At 40.1% G+C, this 14,666-nt stretch overlaps 1 protein-coding gene across 1 annotated transcript in view; it reads left to right on the top strand.

Moving 5' to 3' along the window:
• The window catches only part of METRNL (meteorin like, glial cell differentiation regulator), a 48,554-nt gene extending 34,418 nt beyond the window's left edge, over positions 1-14,136 (top strand). The window contains exons 3-4 of the mRNA XM_044068120.1: positions 12,235-12,294; positions 13,203-14,136. Of these exons, the coding sequence (XP_043924055.1) occupies positions 12,235-12,294; positions 13,203-13,519 (377 nt within the window). The 3' untranslated portion in view covers positions 13,520-14,136. The remainder of the gene's footprint in view (positions 1-12,234; positions 12,295-13,202) is intronic.
• Positions 14,137-14,666: the final 530 nt, after the last annotated feature.

The following is a 14,666-nucleotide window of genomic DNA, read 5'->3' as shown; positions in this document are numbered from 1 at the left end:
CACTTTGTCTAATCTCTGCAACCCCCCCCCTCCCCCGCGCACTTTGCAAAACTGCTTAATTCAGTAAGTCCAGGGCCTGGCAGAAGAGAAGTATTGATAGATGTGAAAACAAACAGCCGTCTGAGACTGTTTCATTAGTAGTAGCACTACAGTGAGCACTTTGGGGGTGTATTTGGGTCATTCTGAATGAGACATTGTTCCTTAGAGTTGTCATTTAACTGTTGCCTATGGCATCAAAATGTATATGCATTTGTAGAAGTTTAACGTCTAGGCAAGGAAGGAGGGTCTTTGGTATATGTACTGTGCCCCTGCTTGCTGTTTATACTGTCCCCTAGTGATAGCCCCTTGTTATGAAATTTTACAGATTTCTTCCTTGTGTGGAGGTTTTTATCAATGCAAGAATTATGGACAAAACTAATGTGGGGGCCGAGGCACAAAAAACAGTGGCATATTTTAAATATTGCTCTTACAATATTGCTAGAATAACAGGCTTTGTATTGGCATCCATTTTCTGAAGAATATGAAGTCTGAAACTTGTATGTATGTCATTATTTATTAACTGCATTCCTCAGTGATTTGCCAGAAACTCACAAATTTTAATCAGGGACAGACCAAAAACATTATACAAATATCTGGACATTCTTCAAATTGCTGGCCACTTCAGAGGTATGCTATGGGGGTGGGGTGGGGGTGGTGGCCTAGAGAATCAAAGAGGCATAAGGGGTTTGCATAATGGTTAAGGTGTTTTGCATCATAGGCACAAGGTACAGGGTTTGATTCTGACCTCAGGTTGTTAGCTAGGCTTAAAATGACCATTTGGTGCAGTTAGCCTTGTATTCACTTATTAAAATTCAAATAATGAGGGGCAATGAAGGACACTTAAAGTATTAGTACTGTTAACCTGAGAAGCTGACAAAATAAGAGAATGTGAATTTACATGCATTTTCTAAAGTAAAATAAGCCTGTAACTTGAATTATTTTCATTTTTAAGGCAATCCACTACGATTTCTCCCAAAATTGCCTATTTTTACTGGGGATTAGGAGGGACAGAGCAACATTTTGGGCCGAAATCATGAACATTTGGAGGTGTATCTCCTGTAGAAGGCCAAATCCTTGTAAGTGTCTTAGCCTAATTTGCTAACAATGTAGTCAGATGTATAGTACTCTACTGTGACTGCCACCTCCATTTTGTGTGATTTTGGGGGAGGGGTTCTCCCAATTGTGATACCTGTGGTATGGAGAAAGTGACCTTTGTCCCATCCTGTATGTAATCAAGCTGTTATACTGCACTAATGAGGTCGGGGAGAACGTAAGTAGGGAAATTGCAGGACATAAATGTAGGTGTGAAATGCAAGTGTACCCTGCTTTCATATTCCCTTACTTCTGCCCTGTCTACAGACTGGTAATTTACTCATTAGCTCATGCAGATCTTCTAGTTTATCTGTAGATGGCAGTATTGAGAGTTTGGCTGACATGTGGCTCTGTTGCATAAGAGATATGTTTTCACAGAGCTTTTTGACCTAATTTTCAACAGGATGGGTTGTTTGGCAACTATTTCATTTAGAAATGTGTTTCTGGTGAGTCCAGATTCACTGAGTAGGTTGTTCTCATTACATCATACTTCTACATACTTCCATTTAAACATTTTTTGTTATGCGCTGCTTCACCAGAAGAGGTGTGAACATTAACTCAAGCAGATGAGAAACACTACAGACCAATTCAGTTTAACTCTTATTACTAGGGCGCATGCATATTTACAAGTTTACTTAATAAAACTGGTTATAACATCATTAGGTCCAGTGCCCAATTTTTTCTACCTATTGTTTATATATGCATAGGTGTAACCTTGTAACACTAAAAACTCGGTAGTAGTGCTTTCAGGTGGATTCTAACAGTAACCATACCTGCTCACACCCCTTTTAAATATAAAATATGGTTTGCTGAAGAAAACGGAATGTGGGTTCTAGTAGTGTCTGCAGTAGTTCAGTAAAGACAGGTCTTGATTTAATTAAACTGCTGATGTTGGGTTGCTAATGTGGTTGCTTCATAATCTTATCATCCTATAGCAAGCAGTTTGTCTCAAGAAAACTGAGCTATCTTGTTGTGTTGGGCATGCTGTGTACTTAAGTGAGCTGTGTAAGACTGTGCTAGGATAGCGAGTGGTCAGATTGTTTTTCTCAGTCTGAAGCTGTCAATTGTATCTAGTGGCCCATAAAAAATGAAGTATTGAAAATGGGGCTACAAAAAGGACTTAGTTTTACTATTGTCAAGAGACTAGGAAAAAGTCATGAGGAATTGTTGAGTTTAATATAATTTCATTACTGTGGTGTTTATATGAGAGAAAAGTACTTTTTTCTCTGTAAGGCCTACTATGACAGACATTTTCCTTTAAGCAACATAAAGCACAGAGACAATGAAAGGCAGTAATCCAAACCCGAGGAATATTTTTATTATGAGAGTACTTTTGAGTTTTTACGTCTTCACAGTAAAATACTTTTAGATCAGCAGAATTTCTGCTTTTGAATGTTCCATACAGAAATGTGTTAAGAAGGTTTTGGTTTCAAAAATGTGGTATAAAAGTTCTGCATTTGTGACCCACATATGTCATTGGGTGGGGTCTACAATAGAGCACAGTATCTGAAGCAAAATGGATGATCTAATAATTGCTTTTCCAGTTTAACAGTAAGAGACTTGGTTTGGCAAAAATCTTATTTTTCCACCCTTTGAACTCCAGAAGATTTCATCTGTAAAGTTAAGATTTGTGCCAGCCTTATAGCCTGAGTTATTTTATTTTTTTTTATTTTGCAACATCTTTGTAACACATGGTTGTTATTTTAAAGGCTGTCTTTTTAGTGCTGACACATGAAACTGACATTGTAATAGTAATGGGTGTCACTTTCTTTTACTGGGGTTTTGAAAGTAAATTTTTTCTTGTTTTTAGAAGATGTTATTCATTAAATGTTTTTAACTTTTACACTTGCAGTGCAATGCCTGTGGCTTTTAAGTCTAGATTGTTTTTATTCTCATGTCTGAAGTAATGCATATTAGTGGAAATTATGTGCTGAATAGAAAAAATAGACAGAGTAATGAGTTGTCATTCAACATGGAAGGTTACAGTTTGTTGTTTTTTTTTCTGAAGTGAAGAAAATGTAACTTAAAAACACACCTAAAAGCATTTTTGCAATGAGTGCCACCCTGGTAAGAAAATTATCCATTCTGAAACTACTGGTGCATTTTCACATGTTAAAAAAATATCCCAGCAGAGTCCCTATATTGCTTCCTACTTGAAACCAAACTTTACTTGTAATGGCACTGAAAATGTCAAATCCCCCAGAGATGGATTTCTAGTTCTGGGTACCTGTGGTTGCCCAGTCTGTTGTTCTCCTCTAGCTCTGAAATAAATTCATCATGGAGGAAGCAATGGTTAATGTGGTTTTAGGTTTAACAAAATAGTTTCCCCAGTACATGTTCTTCATACCTGCAAAGCATGCCAGACTAGTGTGTAATGGCAGTGAAGATTTCAAGTCCTCCGTATCCCAGTTCATAATATTTTAGGATACTTGTGTGGTGTTCTATGCAATGTGTCCCTGACTGAAGTGAATAAAGTATTCAGAATACACACACACACACACACACACACACACACACACACACACACACACACACACACACACACACACCTCATCTGGCCATCCCAAACCCATCGTGGACGTATGTCATCCATATCTATGCTTAATGAGCTGGGGTTACAGAACCATATCTTTCACTAAACTAAATAAAGGACATTTTGCCATTCAATAGAGTTTGCTGGCTTAGAATGTTGCTTAGGTTCTGTTAAATAGGCATGACTTCACTGTATTATTCAGTGCCCGCCATTCTGGCTGAAGGATACCGTCTCTTATCTGTGGCACTTTTTTGCATGTTTCTTTTTAAAGGCAGTTTCACACATTTAGGAAATTGTCCTTTAGAATAAAATTCACTGTGACATTACTGTCCTTAATAACATTGGCCTTGTCCTATAAATCTAATTCAAAATTGATTATAACTACATTTTATATAGCAAGCATTTGCACACAACTCTACCATTTTTCAGTTTCCTTCTCAGATTTCAGGACTGGATGTGTGGGAGTCTGCTAATTGTCTAGGACAGTGTCCTTTTTTATTTTCAAATTTCTCTTTAAAGGGAAATTCTATAGTTGTTACATTTCTTGAAGGATTTGGACAGTCTTACTATTTTAGGTAGTTAAGAGCAGTCATAAGTTAGGTACTGCGAGGTTTCAATATAGAACAGAACAGTAAAGTTGTGATTGCATGTAATAAGCACACAATGACCTTTTTAAGAAACTGACTCACTTTATTATTGCATATTGCCTATGTATTAGACACTTGAATCAATATTTTTCTAGATATTACTAGAAATCTGTAGTCATAACCTCAAGACTGGTGGCAACGCACGATGCATCGGAGACCATCCAGGTGCAATTAACCATAGGCAAGACTGCTCTGCAAATTGTAGCATGTTACAGGCCACCCTCACAAACTCAGGAACCTCACATGGCCTTCCTGAAAACACTAGAGGGGATAAATGTATCACCAAACACCATCATACTAGGTGACTTCAATTACCCTAATATAGACTGGGAACACTACTCAAGCCCAAACACCCTAGCCCAAAAGTTCCTGGAATTCATAAACTCAAATGCCATGGAACAACTAGTCACCATCCCCACAAGAGGAGATAACATACTTGATCTCATCATCACGAACATGGGAGCACAATGCTCAACACCGGAAGTATACCCCTCACTGGTGAGATCAGATCACAACTAATCTCGCTGGAGGTCCTCATCCCACCCCACCTGAAATAAAAAGACCACAGTAAAGAACTTCTCGAAGCCGACTTCACACTTCTAAAGACTAGTGTGGTCTCCTTTAAGGCCCCCGAGCCGCGGAAAACAATACTCAAGCCGCTGAATCACTTACAAATGCCTTCTACCAGCACCTGCAGGACTGCATGGATAAGGCAATCCCAAGCAAAACAAAGACTCTTTGTACCAAAGGCAAGCGTCCAGTCTGGTGGACCCCAGCCATAAACAAACTCTACAACAAAAGGAGGAAGCTACTACAAGATAGAGCAAAATCCTTAAAAGGTAAGACACCCTTGATCACTATAAGTAAAAACTAAGAGCTCTCATAAAATCATCCAAAGCAAATTTCGAGAGAAAAATAGCTAAAGACTCAAAAGACAATCATAAGGCCTTCTTTAGCTATGTTAGAAACCTAGGAGGAAACTCCCAGATATGCTCAGAACTAGTTCAAAATGACGTGAAGATTACTGATCCTACAGACATTGCCAACATACTGGCTGACAGGTTCAGTGCAAACTTCTCCCTCCCCAAAAGGAGAGATATCTATACCAAACGAGTGCAGCCCCCAAACATCTCCAGCCCAAGTGAGAACTGCTCTCTCCAAAGCAAAAACACAGCATCCATGGGACCTGATGGTGTCCCCGGCTGTGTGCTCCACAAACTCAATGAGGAATTAAACCCACAGCTAGGACAGCTGTTTAATCAAAGTCTTACCTCTGGATACGCACCCAGGAGTGGCGCACTGCAACTGTGGTCCCACTTCACAAAGGCGGTGCCTCCACAGACCCTGGAAATTACCGCCCATTAGCTTGACAAGCCTTATCTGCAAAGCCATGGAGAGGATCATAATGGACCTCATAAATAAAGACATAGGGAATTTGCAGACTTTGGATCCAACCCAGTTTGGCTTTGTCAAAGGCAGATCATGCCTTTTAAACTTGGTTGACTTTTTCAAACAGTCACCAAAGCCATTGATGAGGGAAAGGCAGTCCATACAGCCTACCTCGATCTGGCTAAGGCCTTCGATACAATACCCCACTCGGGTATCATTGAAAAACTCATCAGCTTAAATGTTAACCCATACATCACAAGATGGGTTGCAAACTGGCTGAGTGACAGAACCCACAGTGTCAGAGTTGCTGGCGCCATGTCAGACTCAAAGCCTGTCACAAGTGGTGTCCCACAGGGCTCAGTCCTGGGCCCACTCTTGTTTGGCATCTACTTTTCCAAGTACAAGCCAACACAGGAGGGTTATGGCTGACAAAGTTTGCAGATGACTGCAAACTGGGCCATAGTAGAAAACACATCTGTCACAGAATTACTTCAGAAGGGTCTCACAGAAACGGATAACTGGTGGCAGAGCCACGGCCTAAAGTTAAATGCCAAAAATGCATAGTCATACCCTTCGGGAAAAACAAGGTTACCCCTAGCTACCAAATAGGTGGCAATCCACTGAGCACAGAAGAAGTTATCAGGGACCTGGGGACCCAGGTTGATAGTAGTCTGTCATTCGACACCCATGTAGCTAAAGTAGTTAGGAAGACCTTCTACATTGCCCACCTTATCATGAAGGGATTCTCATCTAGATCAAGGGAGGTCATAGTCTCCCTTTACTCATCACTCATCAGACCAATGATTGAGTACAATGCCCCATTCGAATGTATCTGACCCGACACTTGCAGCAGCTGGAGAGGCCACAAAAGTTCCTCACCAAAAGGATAAAGGGTCTCAAAAATCTGTCCTATGCTGCCCGACTGAAAGAACTCCAGCTCTATTCAGTCGCTTACCGCTTGCTCAGAGGTGACCTTTGCCTAACATACAAGGCCATGTCAAACCCAGACTTGATGAATATGCTTCACCTCAAAAAATCTAGATCCATCAGAGCCACAAGGGCGGAGACTTAAACCTCGACACGGCTATTAATAGGACGTGCTGGAGGGATAGATTCATTACCCAAAGACTCCCTATGCTGTGGAACAAAATCCCGGTACATGTGAGGCAGAGCACCTCGCTGGCCTTGTTCAAGAGAAATCTTGACCAATGGATGAGAGATCGCAGATATACCCCAGGGATTACCTCAGTGTCACTGCTCGACAGAGGCACAGCAAAATAATGGGTATAGTTCCCCATACTAAAGGGGTGGCGTAAGCCACAAAACTATGGGCTAGGCTTGTAAATGCCCTCGGGCAGATAGCCTAGTATGAACCTATGAACCTATAACTTGGTACATAAAAACAAACTGAGCATCACAGAAAAGTGAAAAGATATGGCACAAACCTAGCAGCCTTACCCTGTTTATCACAAGATACAGCTATATGCATATGATGAACTGATTGTAATATTTATTAAAACCCTCCCCCATGAAGATCAAGTCTCAAGGGCAATGGACTCCTGTAAGATGAAGTATTCGCATCTGATGAGCCCACAAAAAATAACGAACTTTCTGTTTCACTGAAAATTTGTCTGCAAACATCAGTAAGGTATGAGTCCAGTCATGTGACACTTGCAGTTTTTGTACGTGGAAACATGTTTTCTTCAGCACCTGCAGTGGTAATAATTTCTGAGTTCTTTAAAAAATGCAATATTACATGTTATTCCTCTGTCTCACTCCCTGTTTAGAACTATTTCCCATCCCCAGGAACAGACCACTTTGTCTCTGAAAGCTTACTTTGCAAGCCTTAAGAGTTTGCTACTGCAGTCTATTGTTAATCTTATGGTGGTTTCATCAGGAATCCTGGATCGCAGAGCCATTCTTTTGGAATGGCTGGCCCAGATGTAATGATGTAATTATATCCGTCACTTGAAAGGAAAAGGCATTAGGCTGGGGATCACTGCCTAAAAACTGTTTCAGGTTACTTCAGTATGCTGACAAGATTTGTCAGATCAGTCCCCAGTAGGACTAACAGCAAACTTACACAATGCAACCATTGTGTAGCTAAGAACACAGCTATAAATTATGTAGACTTCTGGTAGGGTCTGTTAAAATGTTGACTTTTAATGAATTGCAACAAACTGCCACATTGTAAAGTTAAAGTGCTTTATTCTAGCTATTCATTTAGATTATTAAAAGTATGTGCACAAAGCTGAAGGGCTTATGTTTAATAATGGTAATAAAGAATGCATTGGCGTTATGTTCCACACCTTTTTTAATTAAAGATGTTTTGGTATTTTCAGTCCCTCCCACAAGAAGTTTACAGACTTGAGTATTTTGCATGGCACATGCTTTTGCTATGTTCAGTAACTGTACAGGCTGTACATGCTTATGGCCATTTCAAGATACAACCTGATGAATTGTATAACTGAAATGCCGCCCATAGGTGGAGGCTCAAAGTTCATTAGCATATGAAGGCTGGCTTTGGTGGTGTAAAGACAGCACGCTGATATGTCTTGTTTTCAAGTTTCACCTGCTTCTGCTCTTGCCTGCAACTGAAGAGTCTGTAGTGAGCTGAGCTTGGAAGGTCATAACTTCTCAGACTTGTAGAACTGGATCAGCTGGGACTAGGGCCATATTCTCTTGGATCACTCAGACTCCATTGTTTTTTCTTTATCCACACAGTTGTGTATAACAGAGCAGTAGAAAGACAATAGCCATGAAAAAGGCAAATTCAACTTTGATCTTGGATAATTGTACAGTAGTTCATGAGATGGACATATTATTGCCCATGTCCCAGGATAATGTACCTGTAAGATGGGATTCACTGGACCCCACTCTCGAAGACCATGCCTAACTACCAACACTGCTTAGAAACACCTCTCGTGTTTGAATCTATACATTCATTTAATGAAGTTATGGACATTGACACTTTCCTTAGCTTTAGGGGCTGTTTGACTAGTGACAAACCGACTGTTTCAGATGCTAAGATAAAATTCGATAGTGATCTTTTGGTAGGCATATTTAAGCAAGCACAGCGCCCAACGGCACCTTGTTTTTTTCCCCTGTACTACGTTTTGTGCAGTCATGTTGTGACATTGAAGTAGTGTGAGTGCCCATTAAGTCTGATATAGTTTTTTTATTTTTATCTGCCATTGGCATCTTGAATCGTGTGGCACAGCTTGTGGTTCTTGTCTGTCTGTAGACCCCCTCCCCCCATATGTCTCATCATATTTACGGGATTTCCTTCTATATGTGTAATGTTGGTTTGGAACAGTGTTATCTGAAGATATTTCTCTTCTGTGTATGCCTAGACTTGTTTTTTCTTTATGCTTTCTGTTTTCATTAGGTATGCTTGCGACATGCAAATCCTGTCTGTTGATAGGCACACCGATTGTGTTTAGGGCCAGATCATAATATTTATTCTGCATGTCTTATGATAAGAATGCAGTTTAAATCTTAAGTGTAATGCAGTAGGACTCCTTACTCAAATAGTTTATTTCCCTGAGGTCATAGTAAGTCATGAAAAATCCTAGCTTTTACACCATGTTTGCATTCGTATAGTGTGTTCTAAACAGAAGTTTGACAGTTATTCTCTCTGTGACAGGATATAGATGTGCATCTACTTGCTTTCTCACACTCAGCCCCTTATGAGGGTTCGTCAGTGGACTGCTGAAGTATAGTGGTAGTAGTGTAATCATTCAACCCAGAATCACCCATTGGCTGCAAATATAACTGATAACTTTGCCCTAGGATAGGTGCAGAAGTCCATTGTCTTGGGAAGAAGGTAATTCTGTTAACTGCTGTACAGGAAGGCCTTGAAAGTGTGGCAGTGGGCATTCATTTTTCACAGGTTTTAGTGGCTACACATGGAGACCTGAATTCCCGGGAGGGGGGTCAGTTTGTTTTTCTGATGCATTTTGAGTGGTCCTTCAGTCCTGTCGTGACTCATAACCTGTCCTACAAGTGAGGAACACCTCTGTGTGACCTGTTCACCTCACAAGTGAACAGCAGTGCACACTCTGTTCACCTCACTGACCAGTGACAAATGTCTTCTCTTATTTTGCAGATACAGCATGGATGCCAGACCTCCTCTATATCTAGCTCCATTTCTTCTGATGAAATTTACCAAGAAGGGGGCACAGGGGTGAGCCAAAGTGATTTTCATCATTCTGCTTTGGTATGGCAAATGTGGTCTCCCCCCTGTACTTTTCTGCTTAATTTTTACACCCAGCACTATCTCTGCCATTTAGTACACATCTTCTAAGCCACCCTTTGGAGAAACATTATCTTAATGTGCATGCCCTATGACCATCCAGCAAGGCTACTTGAATTCTACTTTTAGCTAGATGTTGACTGTGTCCTGACAATGCAATTTCAATAATCTCTCCCTCTTAGAAGTTATCCACTCTGAAGGCTTGCAGGTAAATGGAAAAGGTTTTCAAACTAGGCCTTGCAGAGACAATTGAGTCCTCGGTCAATGATGATTTCATGTTCTTGTGGTACTGTTTTATGTTGGTTTTGATGACTTCACCACCAAGGCTCATAAAGCAGTTATTATTGGTTTCCCTGTAGAACAAGGTACAGTGCTATTAGCCTACATGAAAATTTTGGAGGCATCCCTCAGAAGCATGTTCCTTCTCTTCCCATTTGTTAGGAAACAAGGTGTCCCATAAGATATTTAATTTTCCCCAGAGGAAAATTATGCAATTTCCCTCCAGACCAGCATGTACCATTGCTTTTACTTTCTGATGTCTGTTGCGTTTGCAAAAATGATTCTCCAAGCTGTAAGCTCTGTCATTAAAGTTTCCTTAATTAGTGTTCCCCAAAGAGAGGGGTTCTCTTTCCTGATAGACCCGTCTTCACATAAAAAGTTTTATAATAAATAGCTAGTGTAAATCAAACCATTTACTTACCTGATTTCCATCTCAAATAACTGATGCAGGGTGAATTTTTCCTCTCTGTGGAGGTTCACACAGTTGTGATACTGTATCCGCAGAATAGGAGCTGCGTAAAGATGACAAAACTACTTTGTTAGCAAAAAACAGTCCCCTGCACGGAGAAAATTGCACGGCCAGAAGAGATTCCCAGAAAAAAGATAAAGCCAGCAACTGGATGGCTATGAAAAAGTGGTTTATTAGTCAAACATAATTCAGACTTCAATCTCACATTTGTGAGCCAGTTGCTGGCTTTATCTTTTTTCTGGAAAACTACTTTGTTTCCTTTGCCAAAGGAAGAGGGACAAAAGGGTCAGGAACTGTAAATGTCACCTCTCTTGCTGGATTTCCAGTTTTACCCACTTTTACAACATTCTGTACAGTAAGTAGTTACTGTGAGTACCCGTCTGAGTAGAACTGTCCCCACTTTACAGCCTTGTCCCATGATGTCTATGCGGCTGCAGCCTCTTCAGTATTAAATACATTTACAAACCACTATAAGATGGACATCATTCTGTGAGTGGACAGAATTGTCAAGGGCACATTGAATTGATTATATCACCTAATGTGTTATCTCAGTACATTGCTCTGGTAGTGCTACAGAAAGTCTTCTTTGTTAGATGCATCATTTGTATACAGTAATGCTACATTTTTGAGAAGAGTTGCAGCTGCTGTAACCAACCAACCTGCCACCTGCTTCTTCAGCTTCCTATAGGGTCTTCTGATAAGTCTTCTTTTTATGGTATCAGAACCTTTGCTTGGTCTACAACTGTGGGGGATTGGAAATGCTGCTTGGGAGCATTGTATTGCAGTACTGTGGCAGATGGGTCCCATGGAGGGGAAAAAGGACTGTTCTTTCACGCAGAAACTGCAGTTGTTAGATAAAATGATAGTATCAATGGTATAGCATATCAGCCAGTCACCTTATCGGACCAATGCTTATACTCTAAAATTAAAATTATGACTTCTGTTTAAACTCACTCCACACACTTTTGCTGCTGTGAATTTCCCTTCAGTTTTTGAGGTTACATTCACTACAGAAAATTCAGTCCAGGAACCCACCACTGTTTCGGAGACTAGAACATTCCTTAGCTGCCCTTTAACAGCTGGGTTTCCTTGCTTTGTGGAACAGTGCTGTTGGCTGCCTTGGCTTATTTTTCTTCCTGAAGTGTGGTGTCTAACCTCCACATTATTGTCAAGGATGTGTGTTTTTCTTGTTTTTTTTGGTGTCAGTATGTCTTGGACACTGTGATCAGCGCCTGTATTCTGACTACAGGCTGCCTCGGATTGTATTTGCTTTTGCCTCAAGCTTTTCAGGCTGAAGTAATTTTGGTAGTAGAAGTACTCTGGCATTTTCATGCTTCAGAGCATATCTGTTAGCACTGGAATGTTCAGGTTTGGTACGCATTTGTAATTGTAACAAACTGATTTTTGGTTCTGACATGAAGTTGCGTGTGTAATGTATAACTGGCATTATTTATTGTACTTAGCAGTGCACAGGGTAAAATGCCTTCTTTATAAGAAATATCTTGTAATGCTTTTTTGTTTCTCTCTCCAGCATCCTGCCGTCCTTGCAGTGATACAGAAGTCCTGTTGGCTGCATGCACTAGTGATTTTGGTGAGTACTGCTTCATGTTGCTGTCCACTGCCCTTTTGTTAATTTTACTAGCATGCTTTTAATGTTTAATGGGGGACTTCCTTAGGCAACAGTATAATCCCACAGAGTATGCTTTTTGTAGAGCTCTAGATGCAGATGGGAATGTAGTCACAACCTAATGGGAGGTAACATCTGTGGCCTTCCTGGTACATGCTATGATTTAGCTGCTTTATCTTTGGTAGAAAAACATGGTACGGCACCAACCATACATTAGAAAGAAAGAAAATGATATGGAAGACAGCAAGGTTCTGTGTAAGTGATTTAAAGAGCTGCTTTAACAAAAGGAAAGGGAATTCACATCAGATGGCTGGTGTGGGGGGACGGGAATGAATCAACGTATTTAGTACTGTCTTATTATTTGTGAATCTCTAACCCCAAGAGCAGCAAAAAACAGTTTTACAATTACATTTGTATTTGGTGCATCCTTTGTCAGCATTTGTTGGTGACAAGGTGATTTTTTTTCCCTTTTAATATAATTGGTTGTCAGCAACATCACCTTTGGTTTTGTAGATTACCATTAGGATTTAATAATTAAGTGCTTCTGTAGCGTTGTTATAGTTATTATAGTACTGAATATAAACTACAGTACTTATTTTGTATTTGGAGGCAGGTAAAAGCCTACTAAATAAAATAAATGTATTTTCTTGAGGTTGTCAAGGAGAAACACTTTAGTGATTTGCTGAACTGTGTGTACGTCTATCACTTGTTAGCACGTGTTGGATACTTAAAACAAGCTGTATTTCTACTGGAAGCATTGCATAACCAAGTATGGACTGATGCTAGCATATGCAGTACTGTAGATTTGTCCATTTAAAAATGTTCTGCGGTCACTGTTAATGTTTTTTATTTTTTTTCTTCTCTTTCCCCAGTTGTTAGAGGAGTCATCCAAGGTGTGTCACATGACTCTGAACAACAAGAGTCTGTAATAGATGTCAGCGTTGCTAGACTTTACAAGCAAAAAAGCAAAATTTTTCAGCCTGTGCAGAATGGTGTGAGGTGGCTGGGCAAAATAAAAACACCACTGGAGTGCGGAGTAAGGCAAGGAGAGGGAGAGTTCCTTTTCACGGGGAGTATGCACTTTGGGGAGGCCGGACTGGGCTGTGCCCCTCGTTTTAAAGACTTCCAAAAGATTTACCAAGAAGCAAAAAGCAAAGGGTTAAACCCTTGTGAAATTAGCACAGACTGAAATGTGGGGATATTTGACTTTGGACCAGCTGCTAACTGTGCTTTGTTTTGGGGACTCTAAAGAGCCTAGACATAAAGAACATGGTACGAGTTACTCGAGGTTACAGTCTGGACATGAACAGTAAAAGAAGAAACCACTCTAGCCATGGGAAGGACTTTGGAGTGTATGCCCGCAGATGCTGCCAGTGCTTAAATAAAGGAGACTTTGGCACTGGCTCTAAGTGTTGCCTAGCAACAGGACTCCATTAAAAATAATTGTAAGGCTTTCAGTTCAGGACTAAGTTATTTTAATAAAATGCACCTGGAAACTCTTTGTCTTAAATGCATCATGGAATGAATAATTCTAAAGCCCAAATGTTGTTGTCTTACAAAACATGTAATATTGGCCCCCATGTATGTTCTCTTAAGTTGTTTTGAAGTACAGCAAACCTTAAGGAGAAATTAACATCAGTGCTTTGTAAAAAGCTTGGTGTAAGTGTAAACTTGTTTCTTATAACAGAAATGTGTGAAGCCAAATGATTTTAATAAGAATGTACGTTGCAGTCTGTGATTTTTTTCAGGCTGGTGTATTGTTAATAAAGACCCTTCCAGGGGAATAAATTCTCTGGATTAAATCCACTTCCTTCTTTCCTATTTTTGATGCTTGTTGAAATTGTGTTATGTGTCCTTAAAGTATCGGAGTCGTGTTCAGCATCCTAGATGGGTTCTCACATTAGATGTTCTCCCAAGTCCACTTACTTGTATGTCATGGAATGATTTTTTTTTTAACCTTTGCTAGATTGATTTGCCTTGCTGGTAACATCATAAAATCCGTTATGCTGCAAATTATGACAGCTTTTTGTAGTGTTCTTCCTATAACTTACAGTACGAAGGATGTGAGTATTACTGCGTGTATATCACGTTATCGAAAGTTTACTTAATCGAATCAATAAAGGTCGAACTTTATTGATCGATTAAGTAAAACATTGAATAACGTAAAAAAAAAAAAAACAAATAAAAAAAAAACTAAATAGCGTAGGCAGGGGGCAAGCCCCCCTGCACCCCCCACACCCCCTACTTAAATATACCAACTCCAAGACCGCATTACATTGCAGTAAATGGAAATCTCCCCTTATGGAGATTTCCGTTTACTTGCACAATGTTCTTCA

The sequence above is a fragment of the Protopterus annectens genome, chromosome 4.part0 (genome assembly GCF_019279795.1).
Source record: "Protopterus annectens isolate FY-2018-M chromosome 4.part0, PAN1.0, whole genome shotgun sequence".
NCBI lineage: Eukaryota > Metazoa > Chordata > Ceratodontiformes > Protopteridae > Protopterus > Protopterus annectens.
The sequence above is the reverse complement of the archived record's forward strand: the minus strand, read 5'-3'. Positions and strand labels throughout refer to the sequence as shown.